Source organism: Bacillus rossius, chromosome 15, assembly GCF_032445375.1.
Source record: "Bacillus rossius redtenbacheri isolate Brsri chromosome 15, Brsri_v3, whole genome shotgun sequence".
Lineage (NCBI taxonomy): Eukaryota > Metazoa > Arthropoda > Insecta > Phasmatodea > Bacillidae > Bacillus > Bacillus rossius.
This window is the reverse complement of record NC_086342.1, coordinates 22,170,023-22,197,578: the sequence shown is the minus strand read 5'-3', so window position 1 is coordinate 22,197,578 and position 27,556 is coordinate 22,170,023. Positions and strand designations below refer to the sequence as shown.

The following is a 27,556-nucleotide window of genomic DNA, read 5'->3' as shown; positions in this document are numbered from 1 at the left end:
CAGATGGCACACGTAAATATGAAGAAAAGACAAATGAACAACAACATACGAAGAAATATGGATGATGTACCATAACTACAGTACAAACCCAATAGTTATTTTAAGATAATTACCATATAAAGAACTAAAGATTCTTTGTAGAATACCATAATTACTACAGAAGCAAGATAGCTACCATATTTGCACTATAGTTACCGTAACAACTGAGATGTATATTTACCGTGATAGTAATGTATTATTTATTTATGACATATTAAATTAAAGAACATTGTTAAAAAAAAAAAAAAATGATGTTAAACATTGATATGTACGGTTGGCACATGTTGCTAAGAAATAATGCGATCTGAAAGAATGCAGTAATACTACGAAAAGTGAAAATGGTACTCGTGGATTTTTAGGTTATGGCAGTCTCTTTCGTTTTTCAGTAATATCGGCCGAAAATTAACGAGCGTACTGTATCGGAAGTCGGCATAAATTCCGATTCAACTAAATATTGGCAAAATCGGCTTCTTCAATACAGCTCTACATTTAATGACATGAGTAAACATATTTCAGACTTCAGGATATTGAAAAAGACTTATTTCCATGTAGGTTTATTGTGTGTGTGTTTTTTTTTGCAAGTGTAAATTGAATGAAGTAAAATGTTATTTTTATTACTTTCAATTGATTAAACTTTAATGACCAGTTACAGATATTTATGACACTAATTTTGAGGTTAAGCAATTTTACTAAAGCATTCCAGCCAAGCAGGTTGCCAGCGAGAGACGCTTCTCTTCTGCTGGAAACACTATCTCCAATCGTAGAGCTAATTTAACTCCTGAACGTGCAGAACAAATTATTGTTCTGAATGATAGATTAAAGAATAGAATTTAATACTCTGTGACAATCTCTCTCAGAATTATTGTGCTGAAAAGTGGAAATGTTGAAACAATGTGAATGTACTTTTCAAACAACATGATTTTTGGTGCTAAGTTTGTTGAAGCTCAGTAAGGACTCCAGAAAAATTGACAAGGGTGAAATTTTTCCAAAGATATGTTACATTTACACAAACATATACTTGGTTATGTTAGTTGGATGATATCAGTTACTAATGAACCAATGGAAACAGGTAAGATTCAATGAAAAAAAATGTTATTTTTTTTCTAGCAGTGCAAAATGTAAACACACTCTGTAAATAGTTACCCAAAATTAATAAGCCCACTTCATTTTTATACTTTATTCAAACATGATATTAAGTTTAAGATAAAAATAATTTCCCAAAAGTGTAACTGTACCACAAAAGCTCGAGCTCGGCTCGAAGTAAAATTCTTAGGCTCGCAGACCTCTAGCTTATTTATAGAAAAAATCCTAACCGCTAATCTGTACTAAAACTGAAATTTCTCAAGAAAAAATTGTTGTCTTTATATACACTTATACCAGAAATGTACCAATCTACATGTGATAAAGTCAAGGGACTTTTAGTGCAAGCAGAATACATCTCACTTACATTAGATATGTGGACATCATCTGTTAAAAGATTCGGGTTTGGGTTCGAGATTCGGCAATTCCAGTCGAGGATTCGAGTTAGGATTCGGATTCGAGGAAATCAGGATTCGCCCCATCCCTAAATAAGACCATTTTTAATTTTTTTTTTTTAAACATGCTAATCTCCAAAACTGCAAAACTAATTTTCATAGGGTTTTCACAGGTATCGTGAGCATAGTTTGGGGCAATTGAAATTGGCTAACAGGAAAAAAATTACATATCTTAATTTAAATTTTTAGAAGTCTTCTCAGCTAAGTATAATTCATAGAAATTTCAAAAGATGGAGCTTCATTAGTTGAGTTTTTACAGATGCTCAAAGAAGTTTTTGGATGTTTACCTGTGTTGTTTTTTTTTTACCTGTTACAAAAGTATTTTTATAAATTTACGTCAGTGACAGAACTAAGCAAATTTACTAATACAAAGTAACTTTGAATTTATTTGGCTAGGATATACAGATGTATTGAGTTTGCTTTGTTTGTTTTTTATATTAAAAACTAAACTAAATTGCTTTGCTTCTTTCGATTGGATTTATTTATATTTGACTTCTTGGCTAGGAGAAATGTATTTGTTGTTTTTGCTTTGTGATTTGTGTGCCTACTACAGTTTGATACAAAGTTGGTCATTTTTGAAGTTGTAAAGAAATATGTTAAATAGTGTTTGCTTTGCATGCCAGTTGTTACATAATCTTTATCCAGTATTTTAGATGTAGTTGATTTAAATATTGCAGGTTAATTATGTCATTTTGATAAGTATGGTACCATTTAAATGAGGAGGTGGAAATATTGCAGGAACATTGGATCGCCCATCCGGTCGCCGGCGTTACATCGGCGTCACGATGATGACGCTGACTCCTCAGATAATTGAGGAGATGCAGTCGAGAAGTCGCATTCTGAGTGTTGACGTCACACATGGAGTCATGATGTGGCGAGTTGTCGTTGGATCCCCAGCACACAAGTAAGTAAGAGTCAGGTGTTGAAACATCTGTAACATAGTGTCTAATGATTTAATAACAATAAGTTGTAAAGTAGACTATTCAAAATTGCATTAAAGCTGTGTTTTCACAGTAGAAAATAAGATATTTTATGAATCTGCTCCTCCCTTACTCCACCCCCCCCCCCCCCCCCCCCCCCTCCTTTATCATTTGTACACTATGTATTGCCTTACATTAGAGTTCTTCCTTAAGCCATTATTGTTTTATTTAATTTGTTATATTATTCATGTTTAGTCTTGAAGGTTTTAAAAAGCTACCACTTTTTTTTTCCCCAACATAGATAATATTTTTTTTACTAGATAGGTATTTTAATTACAGAGACCATTTCATTTGGTGTTAGTCTACATACTTAAACCTTTAAAACCTTGTTGTGATTTAGGTATTTCATAATACATAGAACTATGTTGACAAATTTATTAAATTAATATGTAACAAAGTTAAATAATATATAAATACAATTTTTGGTGTAATATAGAAAAAAAATGTATGTATGTAAATAGGGTGCAATCATGTTATATTTTTCTTCACATATTATTGTGGCTGCCTCGTAGACCTGGTTTAGCAGCCAAGTCTGTTGTTAGCGTTTGGACCAATCCAACACTACCCTTGCCCCTAGGTAGGACTTAGTGACATGTCAGTGTCGACATGTTATATGTGTTGATGGGCCGATATTATAAATAGAATTTGGTTTGATATCTTGAAGCCATGGCAATGTCTGCTTGTTAAATGGCAGTCAACATGAACTAACATCTTGGCCATTTAAATTGAGATTGTTTCATTTATAGTTTCATAGCTAAACATTTTAAAATACTTCTCTAATAGTCAAGAAATTAATAAATTTTGATGTTTGCTAAAAAATCTATGTTTATTATACAATTAAGATTTAATATACTACGTCTTAAAGTATAAATAACATCTTGATGGAAATATGTAGTGAAGTCCGACACATTCATGTCTAGATTTTTGAAACCATTGCTGATATTGTCAACCATGACACATTAAACTTTCATCGAGATCAAGTTTCTGATGTCACACAGTCATGCCCCTGAACTTACTGTCTGCCTACAACTGCCAACAACCAGTCGATGAGGCACTTCTTGTGGTCATTTGAGGTTTTTTCCTACCACACCCAATCTCATATCAGGCTTAATTTTAATAACATAAAAATCAGGGGGAAATAACGCAGACTTCTTCAGATTGAAATTATTCAACATAGCAGCTTATAACTACTTGTTTTATGTACACCCTCCCCTTGAAGTAAAACTGTTCAATTTGCATTTTTTAAAGTAACAACGCCAATAAATTATGGCATGATTTGAAGTAGCACAGACATAGATTTGTAGTAACGCTTTTTTTAATTTACGTGAATTTTTATTTCAGTGCGCACCACAGCGGTACTTGTGTAGATAGATTTGTAGTAACGCTTTTTTTAATTTACGTGAATTTTTATTTCAGTGCGCACCACAGCGGTACTTGTGTAACTTTAAATTCAGTGCAACAAATTAATAATAATATTTTGCTCTTTCCATAATAACAATAACTATTTTCCTCTTTCATATCGTATTTATCTCCAATGCCCAAGTGTTCATCCAATGTTTGTATTACGCCATCCCGCATGTCAGCAGCAGCGCTGGTAAGAAAAGCCAGAAGCTTTCAGGGCTAGTTTACCATGGACTTACCAGGATGCGCTAGTGACAAATCATGGCAGACGCGCATTTAGTAACAACTGTCGGAGATCATGTTAACAGGATAAATAATCTTTCTAATAATAGAAAATGTTATGTTTATGCTTCATTAAAACTTATTAGAACTTAAATATATATCCTACATGAATAACATTATTATGTTTTTAGCACCAAGCCATGTTTTGTATAAACAATGCTGTCTGTGAATTTTTTTACAATGCAATTTAATTTTAGATTTTTTAATCTCAACATTTATCTAAGCGTATAAGTTTTGTGGCCGTTGTAAACATTTGCCTTGTCATTCATATTGAAGGTTCGTGATTTTCGTGTTGGATAGTAACCAAATAACATAATTATTTTTAAATGGACATAATTATTTTTAAATGGGCCTGCTTATAAATGGGTGGGTGCATTGCAGTATAATTGAGCCTCACCATGCCAAGGTTGATCTCACCAAGGTCATTAACTGTACTTTCATTATGAAGTTGTTCAATGTAGGTTTCTCTTGGATTAAAGATTCAAATATTACAGCTCATGTGTAATTTTGAATGTTTGTTAATGCTTGCCTCTTATTTTGGCACCAGTATTCATATTTGTGATCTAAGATAATTGCTAGTCTTTTGTGAGCATAGTTTTACCTTCTTAATCACATTTTTTTTCAGGCTGTTAATGTTTCACTGATTTGATGATTGTTAGTAATAATAAAACAGAGTTTATTGAATATTATTTCTTTCACTTTGCAACTGAACTTCTGTTGCACTTTTTTTCTACACCAGAATAGAACCATTTGTATCCTGAGCCAACTTACTGCACAGACATGTACCCTACTGTTTGCCTGTCGCAGATTACCGTGTTTTATCACACAATTTTCGCACTGTTATTTTAGGGCGTCAAAATTTTGAAAAAAATATTCACACATAAAAGTTACATGATGTTTGGTCCCGATATTAGATTTTAAGCACCTTGTGTAGGTAGTAAACATGAGCTTTCCAAGTTAAAGTTGAAATTCAATATTCATTAGGATATTACAGCTTACTTGTTTCATTAACAGAAATATGAAGTTGTCAAACATGTAAATTTTCTTTTAAAGACGTTTTCAAACATTACAACCTTTAACTGTTCATCGCCGCTGGTATAAAAATGTAGCCAACGCTAGTCAGCATCATTTATGTTTGGTTACATTGATGCTCGTATAGAGAACGCGCACATAGTTTGATATCAATAGGAATATGTATAGCTCACGGACTGCGTGCAACGCACATGCTGTCTCGTGCTGAATAAACTACATTTGATATCCCGCACTCTTTCATGGTTAGTTGTGTACTATGATGATACTTATGGGTACACTGTTAGTTCCGGCTCAAATTCAGGTCACAGTTTTCTTTTTTCATTTAAGTGAATGAAATATTTTTTTTATTGCATGACTAATTAATTTAAATTGTTTGGTGTGCTTTTTTATACTCTGCTTTTAATTAAATGTACTTCCCATGCAACATGTTTTGTTTTTAAGAAAAATAACAAAAATGTTCTAGCATAAAAGTTACACCCCTGCTTTTCAGACTGATTTTAGCATAATATGTGATGATTATGCAATATAAACTGTAGTTTTACCACACTTTTTTCCCCCCCCCCTTCTAGAATGTGATATAAATTAAACATTTACGCTGTTGATCAAGAAAGGTGATTTTTAATCATTTTTCTATGGAGTTTTTGATTGAACCTTTCCACTTTACCTTTTGTTTTGCTTTACTGTAGCAATGAATACAAACCTCTTAGTTTATTGGCTCATTAAAAAATTATACTTACGTAGTAGAAATAATTTTTACATAGTGTATCTGTGTGTATTCCCCAGAGCTGGAATTCTACCGGGAGATATAATAACACATCTGAATGAGAAACCCGTGAAGGATGCCCGTGATATCTACAAGGCTCTAGAGGAGGAGGGAATTCTCGTGGTCTCTGTTGTTCGCCAAGGCCACCGATTCCAAGCAACCATTGTTCCTGAGGAAACATAAGAAGTGGATACAAGCTTGTCAAACTATGGAGAAGAAAGTCTGAAGATATACATCTTTTTTTTTGTTCACTGGTATGGGTTTACATAATATAAAAAAAAATTCTCATCAATGGTTTTTTGTTTTACTCACTTTTCAGATTGTTCTTAAACTTTAATTTTTTTTCATTAAGAACTATGTTTTCTATTTTGCGGTAGTCAAGTTTTTCCGATATCTTTTCGTCTGTTTTTTCTTTCTTTTTGGATTCTTTGGAGCTGAAACAATCTTAGTTTCATTATTAGATTTCTTCCTTGAAAAATCCCCTTCATTCTGTTGGGTGAATTTACTTTTCTTGACTGGAGGTTCATCATGCATTTCATTATGTCTCTTGCCTCTTCTATTAACTTGATGCACCTAAAACATATCAAGGAAAAAGAGCTCTCTATCATACACTTATTTTTAGTTTCATTGGCACAGTTGGCTTGAAATTGAAATCAAATTTTTGTTATGAAGAAAGGTTCACAATTTTTGTTTTATCACTTAAAAAGGACAGGTGTGGATTTTTACTGTATCTGAGCACGGTGTAATAATTTTATAATTTATTAACTAATAGTTATGGAAGCAAGAAAATTATCTACATTTTTTTTTCAATAGGTTAATCTAAATATTTTTTTTAATTTTTTTTTTTAAAACTTTAACTTTAGTTAGATCTCCTGCTTTCTAGTTGGCTCCCTCAAATTGCATAAACCCCAGAACAAGTAATGATGCAAGTGCGTCCACGATTCAGATGATTTTTCAGGAGGTTGAACACTGTCTAGACATTGCCAGAGCTAAAATGGTGGCCATATCTAAGTGCACAAGCTAAGTGTAATATTTAAAACTTTTCTGAATATTTGTAGTTGCCATATGTATATATACATTAAATACCACTTTTATATAAACATTTTTGAAACTTAGCACCTTTTTAAAATAAAGTACAGTCATGTTCCTGTTATCGGAACTGATTGGGGCCAAGATTTCGACGACAATCTTTAGTACTCCCTCTGCTCGCACAGGCCGTAACGGCCAGGGTCGTCGGACAAGACGACCTGGTCAGAGTTGTAACATTGCAGGGCATTCCACAATTGTTGCAGCTCCTGCACAGATGCTCCCTGCGGGCAACAATGACACACCACCCCACCCATCTTCGATCAGTGGGACTGGCACGCACCACCCGAAGTCACTCCGCACAGGGTTGCCACCCACCTGGTACACCGATGGCCTCCCCACCTGCGGCATCTGGGACCAGAGGCTAGGCCACTCCTCCGGGTGCCCGTGCGGCTGGATGGACGGGCCATGGAGGTGTTAGTGGACACTGCGGCTACCCACACCTACATCACGGCCCACCTCGTCTCCGAGGAGGACATGGAGCACGGGGTCGAGACCATCCAGCTGGCCACCACTGGAGGTAAAGCGCTCACGACCGGGCATGTCCAGGTGAGCATTACCATTCGAGACCAAATGAGCCAAACTCAAGCCCTCATTGTCCACGACCTGAGGGAGGTTTTTGGGTTTCACTTGGCTGGTGCAGCATAAGGCCACCATTGAGGTACATCAGGGTAAATTTCATGTAGGCAACCAGAGAAGGTACATGGTACACCCCCCCCCCCTCCCCCCACGTTCGCCCAATCACTAGGGTTCAGCCCCTCGTAACTTACAGCCATTAGGGACCAGCTGGCAGAGTTGCAGAGAGAGGGTGTGATCGAACCCAGCGAGTCCTACAATTGCTGTATCGTGATGGCGAGCAAGAAGGACCCTTAGGTCCTCTAAGTTAACGCAAAACCCTTAGGTTTTGCGATAACTTAGAGCCGGTGTAAGACATCACCACATCACCCCTCATCAACATTGTGTAGGTCCTCATCAGGCTGGGTAACGCCCAGGTGTTCACATGCCTCAATCATGTATTTAGGTTACTGGCAGGTAACTGAACACCCAGCGGGCAAGCCCAAAACATTCTTTATGGCCCCCATTGAATGTACGTTCCAGTTCTGTGCCATGCTGTTTGGGCTCATAGATGCCCCAGCAACATTCCAGGTCATGATGGTCGGCGTCCTGGATGAGTACGTCGGTCAGTATGACATGATCATCTGGTCCCGGACGTCAGAGAGGACCATGCCCACCATCTGCGCTGGTACTCAAATGTTAGTCCACACATGGACTCACCTGCGCCCCCGGCAAATGCCACTTCGAGGCGGAGGAGTTTAGTTCCTGGGCCACATAGTATGTTCCGAAGGTTGTAGTACAATGCCAGATCAGCTCGCCCTCATTGAACAAAAGCCATCACCACACCTGCAAACATCTGCAGAGGCTCATGGGCCTCCTCAACTGGCTCCACTGTTTTTTCCTTTGCTCTGCCTCTGTCGCTACCCCCATGACTGACCTGTCGCCCAAACACAAGTTCTGATGGACAGAGGCCGTAGAGCACTCCTCGTCAATGTCAAGCAACTGTTCCGCGAGTGTCATGTATGCGCTCGCCTCGATCCTGACAAGCATATCTTTGAGTAGACGGATGCCAGCCAGGATGGCATGGTTGCCATCCTGTACCAGCTAGGGGCAGGAGAGCTGTGCGTGATTGAATATAACAGCTCAAAGTTCGGCCGAGCGCAAGTATCATGTGAATGAGCAGGAATGTCTCGCAGTGATAGTCACTCGGCCGGTACAGACACCACCTGGAGGGGATGTGTTTCACCCTTCGCACCAACAGTCAATGTCTAAAATAGTTGAGGTTGGCTCAAGTGCGCAAGTCCAAACTGACTCGGTAGGCCCTCATGTTGCAAAACTTTTCATTCACAGTAGAGCATATGCCAGGATGTGAAAACCAACTAGCAGATGAGCTGTCGTGACATCCAGACCCCAAAAGCCCCTTTCATGATGACCAGGGTTCGGAGAGCTTGCTTCCACACTCCTCAAACACTGAACAACTGACCATAACAAATCTGCCCGCTTTCCTGTATGTCACTCGGGCAGCGAGGCCTGACCACCCCCCTGACATACTGACTACACTGGACGACCTCCTATCCGGGGTCCAACAAGCCCAGCACCAGGACAAAGTGCCTCAGGCGGACATAACCGTCTGTGACAAAGAAGTCCGCCCTTACCAACGTTGCCTTGACGGCGTTCTGCAGACCCAAATCCCTGGGGACATGGATGCATGGCACATCCATGTGACCCCACAATGAGGGCTAGGGTGCTATGTTTCTACCATTTCAGTGACGTTGCCGGTCATCCTGTTGCTGATCAGACACAGCAGAAGCTACGCAAAACTTTTCATTGTCCTGGAGTCTCTTACGATATTCAGGACTACATACGGTGCCGTCAGAAATGTCAACAGCAGAAGTCACGCAATTCAGACGGGGTAGAGCAGCAAATACCGAGGTGTCCATGTGAACCTTTCCACACTGTCACACTTAACATCATGGGTCCATACCCGCAGACAACGCGAGGAAAATGCTTCCTGGTAGTAATAACCGACCTGTTCACCCTCTGGATCGAGGCATTCGTGGTGTCAAACGTCAGTATGTGCACCATTGTGGCCCTGCTCTACTCAGAAATATTTCCCCATTTCGGCTTCTCTTGGGTCCTGCTGATGGACAATGTGATCCAGTTCACGGGCCGACGCTGGAATGCTGACTGTCACAGGTGGGGGCTCAACCACCACACCACCCCCACATATCACCACTAGGCCAATCCAACCAAACGTCGTAATCAAGACATCAAAGTCCAACTACAGCTCCGCCTGGGGGATGACCACTCCAAGTGGGATGTCCACCTTCCCAAACTTTGTACTGTCTGCGCTGGAAATCAAACGTGGTGACGGGCCACACCCTTGCCGAACTTTTGATGGGGGAGAATACTCGGAGCTTGCCAGGTAGCGTGAGGTTCTCCCCCAACAAAAGTTAGACAGGGGTATGGCCCATCACCACGTTCGACCTCCGGCACAGGCAGTACAACAGTTTGGGGAGGTGGACGTCCCACTTGGAGTGGTCATCCCTCCGGCGAATCCACAGTTGGACTTTGATCCCCTGATTATGAAGTTCGGTTGGATTGGCCTGGAGGTGATATGTGGGGGTGGTGTGGTGGTCGAGCCCCCACCTGCAAGTATCAGTCTTCCAGCGTCGGCCCTCGAACTGGACCCCACTGTCCATCAGCAGGACCTGGGAGATGCCGTAACTGGGAAATATCTCCGAGACGATCAGGGCCGCGGTGGTGCCCGTGCTGATGTTCGACACCGTGAATGTCTCGGTCAAGCGGGTGAACAGGTTGGTTACTATGACCAGGAAGCGTTTTCCCCACATGTCCATGGAAATGGGCCCATGATGTAAAGTGCAACAGTGTGGAAAGGTTCACACGGAAGCCTCAGTTTTTGCTGCTCTACCCCGTCTGGTTTGCACGACTTCCACTGTTGACATGTCCGACAGCACCGTACGTAGTCCCGAATATCGTGATTGACTCCAGGCCAATGAAAAGTTTTGCATAGTTTCTGCTGTGTCTGATCAGCACCGGGATGACCGGCAAAGTCACTGAAATGGTAGAAACATAGCACCCTGGCCCTCATTCTGGGGGTCACATGGTTGTGCCATTCATCCATGTCCCCAGCGATGCGGGTCTGCAGAATGCCGTCAAGGCAACCTTGGAAAGGGCGGACTTCTTTGCCACAGACAGTTATGTCCGGTGCTGGGCTTGTTGGACCCTGGATAGGAGGTCGTCCAGTGTAGTCAGGATTTCAGAGGGGTGGTCAGGCCTCGCTGCCTGTGTAGCATACAGGAATGCGGGCAGTTATGTTATGACCAGTTGTTCAGTGTTTGAGGAGGGTGGAAGCAAGCCCTCCCAACCCTGGTCATAATGAAAGGTGCTGTTGGTGTCTGGAAGTCATGACTGCTCATCTGTCAGTTGGTTTCCACGTCCTGGCACATGCTCTACCGTGACGCAAAACTTTGCAAGATGAGGGCCTTCCGAGTCAGTTTGGACTTGCGCCCTTGAGCCGAGCTCAACCACTTTATACATTGTCTGTTGGTGCGAAGGGTGAAACACCTCCCCACCAGGTGGTGTCGGTACCAGCCGAGTGCCCATATCACTGCGAGGCATTCCTGCTCATTCACATGATACTTGCGCTCGCCCGAACTTTGAGCTGGTATATTCAATCATGCACAGCTCTCCTATCCCTAGCTGGTACAGGACTGCTACCATGCCATCCTGGCTGGCATCAGTCTACACAAAGATGAGCTTGTCGGGATCATGGCGAGTGCGTACATGACACTCGCGGAACAATCGCTTGACATTGACGAGGGCTTTCTCTGTGGCCTCCATCCATCGGAACTTGTGTTTGGGCGACAGAAGGTCAGTCAAGGGGACAGCGACCGAGGTAAAGCAAAGGATAAAACAGTGGAGCCAGTTGAGGAGGCCCATGAGCCTCTGCAGATGTTTGCGGGTGCGGGGTGATGGTTTTTCATCAATGAAGGCGACCTGATCTGGCATTGGTCTACAACCTTCGGAACATATTATGTGGCCCAGGAACTAAACTCCTCCGCCTCGATGTGTACTTGCTGGGGACACAGGTGAGTCCATGTGTGGCCTAATGTTCGAGTACTAGCGCAAGATGGTGGGCATTGTCCTTTGACATCCAGGACCAGATGATCACTTCATCCAGAGCCGCAGACCATCATGACCTGGAATGTCGCAGGGGCATCTATGAGCCCAAATGGCATGGCACAAAATTGGAACCTGCTTCCATCAAGGGCTGTATAGGCAGATGAAAGCCTGTCTGCGGGGTGTACAGGTACCACAGGTACAGGCACGTGAATACCTGGAATTCACCCAGTTTGGCCAGGGCCACTGCAATGATGATGGGTGGTGGTGCACGGATGGTGAGGTTGTTAACCAGCTCTAAGTTAACGCAAAACTTAAGAGCATCGTTCTGCTTGCTCGCCTTTACGATATGACAGTTGTATGGAGACTTGCTGGGTTTGATCACACCTTCCCTCAGCATCGGATTTAGCTGGTTCCTAATGAAAAAGTTCCCAGGGGTCGAAACCTAGTGGTTGGGTGAACAGTAGTTTTTAGAATACCAAGTGGTCCAACATATCACATCAGCTGCTTCTCAAGAACGCTGTTCATGAATGGTACATGTTCTAAGGGGTACCATTCTCAGGTCGGCCAGCATGGTGGGGGCTGCTTGAGTGTTGTATCTCAATAGGAGCACAGTACACCTTCCCTGGTTGACTACATGAAATTTACCCTGATGTACCTTGATTGTGAATTTATCCTACTCCAGCCAAGGGAGCCCAAGAATTAGACCCTTCCTCAAGTCGTGGACAATGAGGGCTTCAGTTTGGCTGATTTGGTCTCGAATGGTGTTGCCAGCCTCAACACACCCTGTCGTGAGCGCTTGACCTCCAGTGGTGGCCAGCTGGATGATCTCAAACCCGTATGAAAGAGGTGGGCTGTGATGCATGTGTGGGTAGCAGCAGTGTCCATTAGCATCTCCGTGGTCCTCGCATCCAGTCTCTGGTCTCAGATGCCACAGGTGGGGAAACCCTTCAATGTGCCAGGCAAAAGCAGCTGGGGTAGATGACAACACCTGGTGGGTGGTGGTGCTAGTCAATGACACTTTGCTCGGGTCCAAGCTGCATGGGGTTATGCATCATTTTACCGCGCAGTAGTGCACGGAACGGTGCGACAGCTGGTTGATGGTGATGCTTGCAGATAAAATGATTGAAGGCTGGTGCACATCTGGATCATAGGACCCTACCAGGTATTTACCGACTGCTCTCGTCGATCTGTGTGCTGCTTGCCATTTGGGTTCGAGCTTCTGGTTTGGTTGGTACGGCATTGATCGTGCCGTTGCACTGCGCAGTTTTTTTTGTAGTTTTTGCCTATAGGGGGGTATGAGTATGGGAGAATGGCAAGTTTGACCTCGGGTTGAATTTCCGGAAGGCCTAGCCTTGTTGCTGGTCAGGAGGTGCAACACTGTGTGACGCCTTGAGGTCCTGTTCTACATCCCTGGCAAGAACGAGGAAGGCGTCCATTCTCTCCCTCACTGGGCTGCGTACGAATGGCTCTAATTCAAGTGCCAAGAGTTCCACAATGTTCGGCAACTAATCCTGTATCCGACCTCAGGGTGTTAGGCGTCGGTAAACACACAGCTTTCCATTCACGAATGTTTCGACTCCCTCCCTGCTTGCCTGGGCACGTGCACGCTTCCAGGCGCCGTGTAAAGTCTGACCGTGAGGTGTCGTAGTTGCCTGTCTGAGCCCACCAGGTTCGGGTGTCGCCACGCCACTGGCTGCTGACGCATTTGGTTCATTCCTCTGGTCCAATATGGTGACTTGCCAACTTGTCACTGCACACTCGTACAAATGTGACCGGGTCCACATGGGCATAACTGGCAAACTGTGGCTGCATAACCAGTATGCTCGTGGTGCACGGTGGGGTGGCTATCTGTGTGAAGTGCGAACTGATATTATTGCTTTTGAAATAGGCCTATCCCGAAAATGCACATACTCGCACACAGTGGTGCATGGCATTGCGCTGCTTTGCATAGTGTGTCTGTTGCGCCCCTTGCGGCGCTTTTCAGCTGCTCTAGTCTTCGCACGGATGCGGCTGAACTAGCATTGCCACAGGCCCATCCCAACAGTCACGTTTGCCCAGGTAAGATTTGAAGCAATTGTCACACAGTTCCTCAATGCTGATAGCTATGACTGTGTCACTCTTCATCCTCTTGGTATGCGGCTCACCGACCCGGGCGATGGGTTGTGGCTTCAGCTGTGTGCGTGTACAGGTCGTGAAGATCTCTCTGCCTCGCTCCCGGTGTCCGCATGCACACACCATATAGCCGCTGACGCAGTCAGCGATCGAGTGCGCTGGTTCGGCGGTCTTTGGGGCCAGTCGGCCTGGCTACGTGCTGGCCACCCTTGGCTGCACTCTGTGAAGGAATGGAGGGGTGTTGTTTCACAGCGCTCCTGGCCAGGTGTGCGGTTGAAGGGGGTATCTTAACCTCGTTTGTCCTGCGTGTTCTGTCCGGCACGCCTGTCCGTCTGTGGGGTTGTTGAAAGCGTTTCAAGTCTGTTTTGCTTCACGAATTTCTGCCATTTTTAATATTTACAATTTTATTGTCACACTAGTTGTACGCCATTAGACACCTAGCTGCCTTCTGAGATGATATGATGATGATGTGAGCACCGGCTAGCACTGCATGGAGAGACTGGGCTCTAGGGCGTTAGGTCACCTGTGGCTGCAAGGCAGTTAGCGGAGACACTACCACAGGGTTTTAAGTCCCCCAGGACACTGGCTTAAACACCCAGGGGTAATATTACCAGTGTTTCCGCTAACTGCCTTGCAGCCACAGGTGACGTGATGCCCGAGAGCCCAGAGTCTCCATGAAGTGCTAGCCGGTGCTCACATCATCATCATATCATCTCAGAAGGCAGCTAGGTGTCTAATGGCGTACAACTAGTGTGACAATAAAATTGTAAATATTAAAAACGGCAGAAATTCGTGAAGCAAAACAGACTTGGCACGCTTTCAACAACCCCAAAGAAGGACAGGCGTGCCGGACAGAACACGCGGGAGAAACGAGGTTAAGATACCCCCTTCAAACGCACAACTGGCCAGGAGCGCCGTGAAACACCACCCCTCCATTCCTTCACAGAGTGCAGCCAAGGGTGGCCAGCACGTAGCCAGGCCGACTGACCCCAAAGACAGCCGAACCAGAGCACTCGATCGCTGACCGTGTCAGCGGCCATATGGTGTGTGCATGCGGACACCGGGAGCGAAGGAGAGAGATCTTCTCGACCTGTATACGCACACAGCCGAAGCCACGACCCGTGGCCTGGGTCGGTGAGCCGCATACCAAGAGGATGCAGAGTGACACAGTCATAGCTATCAGCATTGAGGAACTGTGTGACAATTGATTCAAACCTTGCCTGGGCAAAAACGCGACTGCAGGGATGGCCCTGTGGCAATGCGCGTTCAGCCGCATCCGTGCGAAGACAGAGCGGCTGGGAAGCGCCGCAAGGGGCGCAACAGACACACTATGCGAAGCAGTGCACTGCCATGCAACACTGTGCACGAGTATGTGCATTTTCGGGATAGGCCTATCTCTGCACCACCTGCAAGAGCAATAAGATCAGGTTGCAGCACACACAGTTAGCCACCCCACCGTGCACCACGAGCAGACTGGTTATGCAGCCAGAGTTTGCCAATTATGCACATGAGGACCTGGTCACATTTGTACGAGTGTGCAGTGACAAGTTGGCAAGTCACCATATTGCACCAGAGGAATGTGCCAAATCCGTCAGCAGCCAGTGGCGCGGCGATGCCCGAACCTGGTGGGCTCAGACAGGCAACTGCGACACCTCACGGACAGACTTCACACGGCGCCTGGAAGCGTGCACGTGCTCCCACTGCCAGAATGAGCTGTTCTGCCGTGTCCAAGCAAGCAGGGAGGGAGTCGAAGCATTCGTAAACGGAAAGCTGTGTCTCTACCGACGCCTAACACCCTGAGGTCGGATACAGGAGTAGTTGCCTAACACCCTGAGGTCGGATACAGGAGTAGTTGCCTAACACCCTGAGGTCGGATACAGGAGTAGTTGCCGAACATTGTGGAACTCTTGGCACTTGAATTACAGCCATTCGTACGCAGCCCAGTGGGGGAGAGATTGGACACCTTCCTCGTTCTTGCCAGGGGCGTAGAACAGGACCTCAAGGCGTCATACAGTGTTGCACCTCCCGACCAGCAGCAAGGCTGGGCCTTCCGGAAATTCAACCCGAGGACAAACTTGCCATCGTCCTATACTTACACCCCCCCATGGACATAAACGACAAAAAAAACTGCACGTTGCAACGGCACGATCAACGCCAAACCAACCAAGTCAGAAGCTCAAACCCACAGGGGGAGCAGCACATGGATGGACGAGAGCAACCTGCCCCAGAGCCAGCAGTGACAATGACACATCAACGGGCGGAGAGATACTCTCAGTCGGAAAACATCTGGTAGGGTGCAGTGATCCACGTAGCCCTCCCCCCCCCCCCCCCCCAAGTCTATGCCCACCTCAGCTCCACCCAATAGAACTCTGCACCATTTTGTCAGCAAGCACCACCACGCACCAGGAGTTGTGGCCGACTCCGGCACTCCTGCAAGGCACAATTCCGCACCACACCACACAGCTTCGACCAGTGGGGCTGGCACACACCATCCGACATTATAACAAACCATGTCGTCATCAAGCACCACCACACACCAGGTATCGTCGCCGACCTCGGCTTCTCCTGCAGGTCACACCAATGGCCCAGCTGGGACCAGAGGTTGGGTCACTCCTCCAGATGCCTAAGCGGCTGAATGGGCAGGCCATGGAGGTGTTAGTGAACATTGCGGCTAACCAATTCTACATAGCGGCCCACTTTGTCTCTGAGGTAGATCTGGAGCAAAGGGTCGAGACCATCCAGCTGGCCACCACTGGAGGTAAAGCGCTCATGACAGGGCGTGATAAAGGGAGCATAACCATTTGAATCCAAAGGAGCCAAACTAAAGCCCTCGTCGTTCGCAAACTGCGGGAGGAACTGATTCTGGGGCTCCCTCGGCTAGAGCAGGATGACGCGACCATCGAGGTACGTCATGGTAAATTTCATGTAAGCAACCAGGGAAGGCATACTGTGTATGGACTTAGAACAACATGGTACTCAAGCACGAGCGGCCCCCACCATGCTGGCCGACTTGAGGAATTACATCCCCTCAAAACATGTACCCCTCATGAACAGCGTTCTCGAGCAGCAGCCCACATGCTGTGTAGGACCACCATTAGGGACCAGCTGACTGAGATGCTGAAGGACAGTGTGATCAAACCCAGCGAGTCCCCCATACAACTGCTGTATCGTAATGGCGAGCAAGGACGATACCCTTAGGTTATGCGTTAACTTAGAGCTGGTTAACGACCTCACCATCCCTGCACTACCACCCCTCATCAACATTGTGGAGACCCTCGCCCGGCTGGGTGACGCCCAGGTATTCACGTGGCCTGTGGTGGCCAATGGAAATAAGCCTCACTGACTCCACCTTCACAGTGAGTGTTGAAGAGCCTAAGGAGCCAGAGGTAGGCGGTGGCCCAAGAAACGGCCAGGGCAGGGCCGAAGCACCTGACCCCTATCCACCTGCACTGCAAGCACCCCGACACAGTTTGCAGCAACTGCTGCAGAGCTGCCAACCATTACGGATTTTCCGTAATTATTACGGATTTTAACCCCGAATTACGGAATTACGGAACATCGATGGTTTATTACGGAAACGAGGGTTTGTGCTGCATGGTAACGGAGAAAATTCCGTTTCTGCTGTGCTTGTTTCGTGAACGCAGTTTGAATACATCGCTTGGTTGCACAAATAACGGAACTAGTAAGAGTGCGCATGTACGATGTACTGTCGAAATAAGTAAATTAATTCTCGTGTTTTCAAATAATAATGGGATGGTATTACGTCCGTTGTACGATACAACTAGTACATATTCTCGGACTTATCGTTTGAAGGCTACTTAAATCACGATAATTTTTGTACGGTACTTTGGCTAACCTGTGTTGTGTTAATTTATTTCTTGAAAGCCATTTTTTCCATATTAGTGTTTTTGTCGTGTCTACAGACGTGGATTTTTTTTATGTTTTTCGATAGTGATGTGTTCTTCAGTGCCGGTTTTAGAAATGAAGCGTGTGACAGAATAATGTGTATCTGGAAAAAAAAAACACGCAAGTCTTCGGAACTTTCGACTTAAATATTCAAAAGAATGGCCATGCTTGTCGTTTTCAAATGTTTGGAACGCCACGGTTTTGTAATGTATGCACGTGTGACTTTTCGATTGCATATGGTGGAAGGGATGACTGTAGACGGCATATTGAATCAAAGAAACATGCAGAACATTTTAAAGCCGTGACGAGCAATAAATCTATATCTTCGTTTTTTCGCTACATCTGAAGAAACGAAAGTAACGAACGCAGTTACTGTTTACAAGTCCTTGTGTTTGTCTTGCTGTTTGTTTACATGACATTTCTTATTCAACCAGGATAAAAAAAAAGCAAATAAAAAGACAGTTGCTTTAAAGTTTAACTTTGAATACTTTGAATTGAAGATTCAAAATATCCAGTAAAATTATTAATATTTCTTACATATTCAGATGATTGTATTGTTCTAATAGATTTTTTTTATTCATTAATATGCATTGTATTCATATTTTTCTTTTTCTATTGCATATTATTGTCCTTGTTTTATCTTGAGAGTGTGTTATAATGCCCCAGGAAAAATTTATCGTGCATGATTTACGCGTACTTTTTTCATATACCTAATTGCCATTACTGATGGGTGTGATTTGAGGTTGGCAGCTCTGCTGCTGCCACACTAGGCGAGAAGACCCCCACCACCTAGCTACACGTCCACTTGCACAAGTGGGGAAGGAACCCCCGTCCTATGAGTGTGGAGGAGGGGGGCCGTCAACAGTCATAATGGTCTCTGAAAGAGGGTCATTAGATGACTCTCTTTAGTGCTCCCTCTGCTCGCACAGGACGTTGTGGCTGGTCATCGCCTCCTGGGGTGTATGCACTTATAAGTGAACCACGAACATAGTGCGGACGGATGCCACCACCGAGTTGGTTGTCTCCCACACGACAATCAATTATGTGCATGTCCCCATCGCCGGGACTGGACGTGTTTGTGCGAGTCGTGATATTAAAGTTGCGTCAATGAAAGAGGTCTTTTATTGTTTTTTTTTTATTAAAATAGCATCCTGGGGTAATATTACCAGTGTCTCTGCTAACTGCCTTGCAGCCACGGGTGACGTGATGCCCGAGAGCCCAGAGTCTCCACGCAGTGCTAGCCGGTGCATCATCTCGGCAAGGCGGCTAGGTGTCAACTTGTTCAAATTACCATTTTAGGATAAGCGGAATAATTGCAGTTGCGCAAAAGCGTGTGTTAAAATACATCTCTTAAGTGTTAAGTTATCACTTAACATAGCCTATAATCATTTTAAATACACAAATTCACTTAACATATTGATAATTGGGTCAATAGATCAAAAATTACATTTTTTCAATATTCATATGTGTTCTAAACTTATTCTAATGAGCCAGTTTTTCAGATTAGCGGTACTGTACTGTAAATAAATTCTCCGTTCTTAGCATGTATTTAAAGCGATTAATGCAAATGAAAGTCACTTGTTTTTACTCATTCCTTCTTGGTGCGTATTCTAAACTGTATAAAAATTTGTACCTGTTGAGGTACTGTTATGGTAAAACATTGTACTAACATTTGACATGAGCCGGGTTCGAATGCTGATCCCCCCACCATTATATCCCAGGAAAATACTAAAAAAGTACTTTGCGATACATGGATTGCTGATTCATTACCAAATTACTCTGTACTGTGATAGTTGTATGGATCATAAATGACCATATAGAAAAGAAGGGAATAAAAAACCTGCAATCATGGCAGTTTTGATGTGTAAACAACTTCTTTCTGTATACGGCATTTGGTAGAAGTTATTTTGTGAAAATAGAACAGAAGTAAATGAACTGAAATGTGGGACAAAATGGTGGACCCACGTGTAGCAACATTAACTCGTATATTAGGGTACTTACCAAATATATTGGTGTCCCAAATGAAACTTTATGATAGTGAAACTACCCTGGAATATATTTGGTAAACTAAAATAGTCATAGTAAAAAGTAATCCCAAGTTTAAAGTGTTTTTTTTTTTCTAAAATGTGTGGAAACTTATATGCTGTTTAATGAATTTTAACAAGATGGAGAGTATTTTTTAGTTAAATTCCTTGTCAAAAATTAAATCCTAGTCGGGATACATTGGAGAACCAACAAAACGTTAAATATCTTTGATGCCAATTTTTTCCCAATGCTATTTTCATGACTAATAAATTAAGGTATTTTTATTTTAAAGTTGCTACTATATTTTCTTATGACTATCCATATTAAAAAATGTATTCCTGGGTAGTTTCAGTACCATAACATTTACTTTGGCACACCAATACATTTAGTATATAATGTACCCCCAATGTTCATGAAACATGCACGGGTGCATTAACATGCATTAACATGGGGAATTACATGTGGGTCTGCCATCTTGATGTGCATTTGCATGCATGCACATTTTCCTTTCAATCTGTCAAATTTCAGCTAAGTAATGCATGCTTATTACATTGCATTTCTGGTGCATACTAAAATTTCACCCTTAATGCACCTAAAGAAGTATTAACTCAGTCAGGGGGAAATGTCACGTGTTCAGCATTGAGGAATTTACATGCAACGCGTTTGGTACTCCTGTTTGGCTAGCCCTTAGAAATAGAAATCAATAGAACCATCTTGTTCAACGAATTATGGATATGTTTTAAAAAGGGAGGGGGGGGGGGGGGGGGCGTGAATTACAATTTTTTCCTGAAATTGATACTTTTCATATATTTATAATGGTCTGCATTATTTTTAAGAAATTCTACGTTAAATTTGGTGTCCGAACATCATATGATAAATTTATTGTAACTTGAGTACACGTGAATTTGCTCGTTACTAAGGTTATATGTGTACATCACTGGCGAGAACTGAAAAACTAGCTCACAATTTTTTTTTTTTTTAAATTCTTTGATGAACTCTTACAGTAGTGAGACTCACTGTGCTACTACATCCTCCAATAGACATAAGCTAAAATTCAAGCCTATTCAAAAGAACAAGAACACAAATACACAGTAGAATTCACTTACTTCAAATTTCACATCTTTCAGGGGGCAGTTTTTGGCTGTGTGGTCCTCCATCTTGCATGTAGAACACCGTCCACGAGTAGCGAACTGTTCACACTTGTGAGTGGTCAGCGAGCAGCGCTTGCACCTGGCGCAGTGTCGCCACGACGGCTTCACACAGCGCCGGCACAGCGAGCAGTGCACGTACGTCTGGCCGTTCTGCGACACACGGAAGAAAAATAAATGTGCTACTTCCTAAAAACAATGGCTAACTTTATTTTTCATCAGCAGCAATTGTTTGGCCTTTACACAGTTTGCAGGTATTACACATTTCTTGGACAATAAAAGCAAACAATTGAACGGAAAATTTTTAATTTATTTAAAAGCCATTTTCAAGACTTATTAAACAATGCATTATCTAAAATATGAGCTGGCATTCTAAAAAATTCAAGAATATGTGAGTACTTTAGTATAATTATTTTGATTCTACAGATATGGAGGTAGCAACATAATGTAATAATTAGTACTGTACCATAGAAATTTGTGATATTACTGTTGAATTTTCTTTCGCACACTTATTCCTTTACTCCCATACCCTGTGACATTTTAACTGGACAGCTTGCACTTTGTTGAGAATGTAGGAGACCAATTTGTTTTTCCACTGACTTTGTGCTTCATTAGAAAAATTGAAGTTCTGAACCTTAATGGTCATAATCATCATCATTACATTGTAGTTTAAATTATATAAATTATATATAATTAAGGCCATTAGAGATGATGATGCATAATGAGATCAGAATGGAGCATTTATGGAACAGGAGGACTCTGAGAAAACCCGCAGGCTCACTGCAAGGTCTGTCATTTGAATGCACTGGGAAACGAACCCAGATCACTTTTTGTAGGAGGCAAGCGATCTGTCGACTCAACCGCCGCAGACCCAAGTTTCAGTTTATAACTCCTATTTCACATTGCCACCCTGAAGTGGTTATCAGCTCACATTGTTGGCTAGTGCTGCAAGACCCACTGCAGACAAAGAAAATCTGAAAGACTATGAAAACACTGGAAAATTATCAATATCAAAAAAATGCTAAACTCTATTAGTAATTTTTCATGAATTTTTTTTAAATCTAATTTAGTATGTGAATCCAATTTTCGCTAACATAAAGTGTAAGGGATAAAAACAACTTACTGTGTATTAGTAATTTAATGCAGAATCAATCGTTTATAGGTTTGGTCTTTAGTTTAATCTCTATCGAATATGTGTCATTTCCAAGTTATATTTATCAGACTGGCATTGTTAGTTATGTAATGCTGATAAAATTATAACAGTTCAAACTAATATTATGCAAGAAAACATATTATAGTCAAATTTTCATGATAAGTATGTTTGTCAAAACATATTTTGATATTAATTTTTATTTTAGTATTCACCCACCCCTCAAATTAACGCTGTTCGATTTGCACAGTTTTGAAGTAATGGCGCCAATAAATTACAGCATGATTCAACATAGCAAGGTCATATTTTTGAAATAGTGCTTTTTTTCTTTTACATGAATTTCTATTTCCAAGCACGCACTATGGCAACAGCACTTGTGTAGCAGTAAATACAATGCAATGAATTAATGATGTGATGAATCAAAAAAAGTATTTCACTCTTTCCTTAATGCTATTTGCTTCCTTCATTGCATACTTATCTTGAAGACGGCCCGAGTGTTCAGCCAACATTTATATTACGCCATCCCTTATGTCAGCAGAAGTTCTGGAGAGAAAAGCTAGAAGCTTTCAGGTCTAGTTTACCTCGTGCCTACCAGGATGCACTAGTGGCAACTCATGGCAGACACACGCTTAGTGAACACAAGAGTCTGGAATTACATTAACAGGTTAAGTAATCTTATAATAATAGAAAACATGTAGTTTATAATTTTTTTAACTTATTAGGATTTAAATATGTATTCTATAGTAATAAAATAATTATTTTATAACTCAGAAATGTTGTTATAGCCTCTTAGATATCTTACATCAAACCCTATAATGTGTATGTTATATTTTTTAACTTAATGTAGTATTTCAAAAAATTTAGAAATGTATTAGTAAAGTTAATTGATTTTAATGGAAGTAGTGCCTTGATTAAAATGTTTGTCAGCAAGCACAATTACCCTGATTGGAAAATGAATTATTTTGATTAATATGCACGCTTGTGGGAAATAAACATATTTGATTAGCGCTCTGTTTTCCTGGGGCGTATCAGTGTGACAGACGGATGAGACAGGGACTGTATCGCAGTGGCACTCACCTTGGAAGTGCAGCGACCGCACTCGGCACAGTGCTTGTTCTCCGAGCTGACCCAGCGCTCGCAAGCATCGCAGTGCCTGTACCCTTCCCCCGACGGCAAGGTCAGCTCCCGCGGGCTCATGTTGGTGAATATCCTGATCGGAGAGCCGAGCTTTCTGCCTTTGGGCCCTGCGGACATCAGGGGTCTGTGAGGACTCCAAAAATATATGATATTCCTGAATGATTTCATATCGTCGACTTACTTCTAAAACCTCGTAACTCCATTTCAGTCAATTTTACAGGAGAACTTACGAGCTTTTGGAGCACGGTTTCGACTGACAAAGATACGAGGTTTTATAATTTGTGAATAGAAAAGAGACTTAGTAGAGTTGACTTACGAGGTTTTATCAGCATATGCACTATGAAAAAATGAAAAAAATATACCAAACACATCCGGAATATAAAACTGGGAAAATCTAGACTTACTAGGTTTTAGAAGTAAGACGACATATTATGTTATTCAGCATTTCGAATGGAAATTTTTTAAAATTATTTTTTACCAATAAAAGGGCCTACACCATGTCGCGGACACATTCGCAAAAACATTTGTTAAAAAAATGTAACCTAAGATGATTTATTGAGATATTATTCACACATTGTTTTGTATTTAACTAATAATCAATTATTATGATTTAAATTATTAATAATATTCTATTTTATGTATTAATAAAATGATCAATAAAATTCATTGCCATGTTTTTTTTTTTTTTTTTTTTTTTTTTTTTACTGTATTTTGGTTCGATTTTTCTTGGACTCCTCTGTGAAGTATGAAATAAAAATTTCACTGAATGTTATAATATGATTTTAAAAATATTCAATAGTCGTGAATATTGTGATATTTGATTCAAATTAAAAAAAAACAGTATTCGCAAAAGCCTAGTGGACATAGGTCACGCTGCATTAGAGGCATATCTGAAATGTTAGTTGTGTTCACGGAGTATCTCAATCTCATTGAGAAAAAAATAAATAAAAAAATTATGAGCTTAGCATTGTAGTGTTTTTGTGTAAGGTGCACTGAAACTGCCCTTCACCATCATATCCTGCCAAATGTAGTTTGAAAAATTTTATCTAGCTATGTACAGGCATGGTTTTCTGGTAATTCAATATAACAGGAAAGTTTTTTTTTTTGTGAAATTAAAAAGTTCAATACAAAGTCTTTAATTTATGAAGCATATAGCTGCATTTACAACCTCTGATTACATAATAATTATGTTTCTGGCTCGTTCTTATATAATGCAATTTTTTACTGAAATAGCAGATTTTAAACTCTAAATATCCAAACTTCATAAAATGGTGAAATTTACCTAATTACGTTGAACAAAATGTATGTCCAAGAAATTGTATTAAATAGAAATGGGAAACTGCATTAACAAAAACAATGGCACCCAACAAGGCTGTGTGTTTACTAACTTACTGAGATGTAGTTTAGTAACAAAACAATTGTGACAGAGTTATTGTGGTAAAAATTATGTACTAGAAAAGCATAAATAATAAAAAAAAAAACTAAAACATTATGAGTATTTGTCAAAATATTACATGACAAGAAAGCATTATTGCTTTACAAGAAAATTAACATCCAGTAATGAAATGAAAATATTCTACCATACACTGTGTTCCAATTGAAATGATTCCCAGAAACAAGTAAAAATAACTGGCTAAAACACCACAGTTTAACTCAACTGCTAATATCGGTGTGTGATATGACCTATATCACAATGTTTAAAATAAATTTGATCATGAAACAGCAATATGTTCCTATTTTTTAGTGCAATTATAAGAACTGAGTAATAGTGAAATTAGAGCAAGAAACATGATAATGAAACTAAAACAAGCAGTGGTCTCAGAAGAGACAGATTTTTCATTCTCTTATGGAAAAACATGATAAGAAATTCAAGCAACAGCCAGTTAAGAGAGATTAGGCTCTGCCATCTCGTATTTATCAATTTTATCGCTATAATGTCAGTTGTTTTTAGCCATATAACTACTACAGTATAAAATAATAACATTGTGCTAAAATTTAAGTACATATATACATAAATACTTTACCTTTACTAAACAATGGATGATTCTCGTAATTTACTTTGTAGTCTGACATATGATAATCGGGAAAGGTGGCCAAAATTTGAGGTTCCATAAAATATGGGAAAATCCAAAAAACTGCAACAACAATAAATACACTGCATCAGGCAAATGTTCAGATAGTAATACAACTGATTTTGAACTACCATACAAGAACAAAATTTGTTTTTAAGTAGCAGGATGTGGTGGGGGAAAAAAAATCTACTTTCATATAAAACTAGCATTGTCATTTTCAAGGAAAGTGCACTGAATACTTCTAGAGACAAGATTTTATGGTTTTATTTTTAGTCCAATTTTGTTTTTAAAACAGAGGATTTCTATTTCTGTGTTATTGTTTTATTTTAATAAAAGCTGTTGTAACAAGTCACAATCGTGCCCGGCTAAGACGACAATTGTTCCTTGCACAAACAAGAACAAGAATTTCTCAGTGACTGTTTCAGGTAGTGGGGTGTGAAATTCTGTTAATAGTTGTGTAATTATTTGAATACTCTTACTCTTGGTATTTAAATAAACGAGTTTCACTGAATATTTAAATTTGTTCTTCTTACGACAACAAACTTACATATTCTTTACAACATAGGTCAGCAGACAATACTCATTTTCACATAGTGTTACTCATTGTCCTGTAATTTTTAAAAACCAAGGAAAAACAAAATCAGGATGATGAATTTACTACTTCTTCAAGCTATAAATGGACAAGATTATATGGTGGATTGCGATAAAACCAAAATAACACCGAAATGCAAGTTAACACATAATATAGCACCAAAATTTAAGTTATAATATGGAATTAAGTAGCATTTAACCAAAACTTAATTCAAATAATAAAAAAGTAATCTTTTAATGTTTGGAATTCAAGGAATGTCGTTATTTCTGCACAACAAATTGTACCAAAGTGCATGAATTAGAAAAATGCATCTTATTTTTTATTGTGTAGCTATTATTTAATCACTTATAAACCACAAATGCTGTTGGCAAATGCTGGCATGGTCATGACTAGAGACATGCAAAATTCGCGGATTCATTTCGCGATAGGCTAGCATCAAAACAAATATACCTTTGTACCGCTTCTGCGATTGGCCCACATTTTATCCAGGGAACTGTAAACCAATGGGAAACACTAAACCAAGAAAGTGCCGAATTACAGACAGCCTAGTTGAGACGTCTCACGCGTCAGTAGCCAATGAACAGGTGTCATTTCCGCGAGTATTTAAAGGACTGTGGAGTCTATCCTAGAGGTCAACGAATCCGCAAATTTTGCAGGTCTCTAGTCATGACAGATTCATTCCCTTACATCCTGATCCTACTAGAACACCCTTCCTACTCTGAAGAAATTCTTTCAAATAATGTAAAATAGAGGAAAAGAACAATGGTTAAATTGACCTATTTTTCAACAAATGGCTGAGCTGCCGACTGGTGTCGGCTGAAGGAACACCCACTACCCACACAGCTGGTTTTGATTCTGCCAGTGGGATTTGTGGGTAATTTCAACATCAATGGAGACGTTCCTTGAAACACACAAATTACTGGAGCAAAGCCAATTCCTATTGGCCAGAAGATGATAAAATGCAGAGAGTTGGGAAGATCACAATTACGTGATTAGCTCTGAAACGAGGGACATCCGTTACACTGCCCTCATTTCCATCACAACACAGCCGAACAGCTGCCTACAAACGCTAGAGAAACGAAAATGAAAAACCCCTAGGATTTATTTCAGCATGCTAGCACACCACCCTGTTAGCGTCTAGTGCGATGGGAGTTGCAGCAATATTTTCCACAGTGTCTGATTCCATTCATTTCAATCAAGATTACCAGAGGGCCACTTTTGTTTGAAACTATGAGGACTCCATTGGTCTGTATTATACTTACCAACTCACGTATGTGTGTTTACATATTGACCCAGGATAGCAAGGATTTTATTTTAGGTTGGGAAGGAAGTATTCTTAGGCACTGTCTGCTGAAACTTGATAGTATTTTATTTTTTTTAAACATGGCAACATAAAAATTAGTATTTCAAGTAAAAACAAACAATTTATGAAATGAAGTATTTGAAGAGTGACTGTGGACTCTGTGGACTCTTAATATTCAACCCCCCCCCCTCCCCCACCCCCCTCCTAATGGTGGCCCTAGACTTTGTGGGACTCTCTGGGCCATTTACTTTCATATTTTTAAGAGGGGCCTTCTTACCGGGCCTGGGGAGGC

The 27,556-nt window shown here is 41.4% G+C and overlaps 2 protein-coding genes across 10 annotated transcripts in view; one reads left to right on the top strand and one right to left on the bottom strand.

Moving 5' to 3' along the window:
• Positions 1-18,950, top strand: part of LOC134539434 (serine protease HTRA2, mitochondrial) — a 220,226-nt gene extending 201,276 nt beyond the window's left edge. For 2 of the 7 annotated variants that reach the window (XM_063381470.1, XM_063381468.1), the window contains exons 6-7: positions 2,298-2,478; positions 6,053-6,324. In XM_063381470.1, coding sequence (XP_063237540.1) covers positions 2,298-2,478; positions 6,053-6,215 — 344 coding nt within the window. In that variant the 3' untranslated portion in view covers positions 6,216-6,324. Of the gene's footprint in view, positions 1-2,297; positions 2,479-6,052; positions 6,325-7,324; positions 8,396-18,579 lie in introns of those variants that run through there. The other 5 variants (XR_010076312.1, XR_010076314.1, XR_010076311.1 and 2 more) reach the window with 5 other exon arrangements.
• LOC134539433 (rRNA N6-adenosine-methyltransferase ZCCHC4) overlaps positions 2,395-27,556 on the bottom strand; it is a 59,531-nt gene continuing 34,369 nt past the window's right edge. Inside the window, exons 6-11 of one of the 3 annotated variants that reach the window (XR_010076310.1) lie at positions 25,322-25,432; positions 23,238-23,404; positions 20,969-21,163; positions 6,345-6,605; positions 6,007-6,201; positions 2,395-2,505 (exon numbers count right to left, since the gene is read on the bottom strand). Coding sequence is in view for 1 of the 3 variants with exons in the window: in XM_063381467.1 (XP_063237537.1) it covers positions 6,396-6,605; positions 20,969-21,163; positions 23,238-23,404; positions 25,322-25,432 (683 nt within the window). In the remaining 2 variants the exon portion in view is untranslated. Of the gene's footprint in view, positions 2,506-4,912; positions 6,606-20,968; positions 21,164-23,237; positions 23,405-25,321; positions 25,433-27,556 lie in introns of those variants that run through there. The other 2 variants (XR_010076309.1, XM_063381467.1) reach the window with 2 other exon arrangements.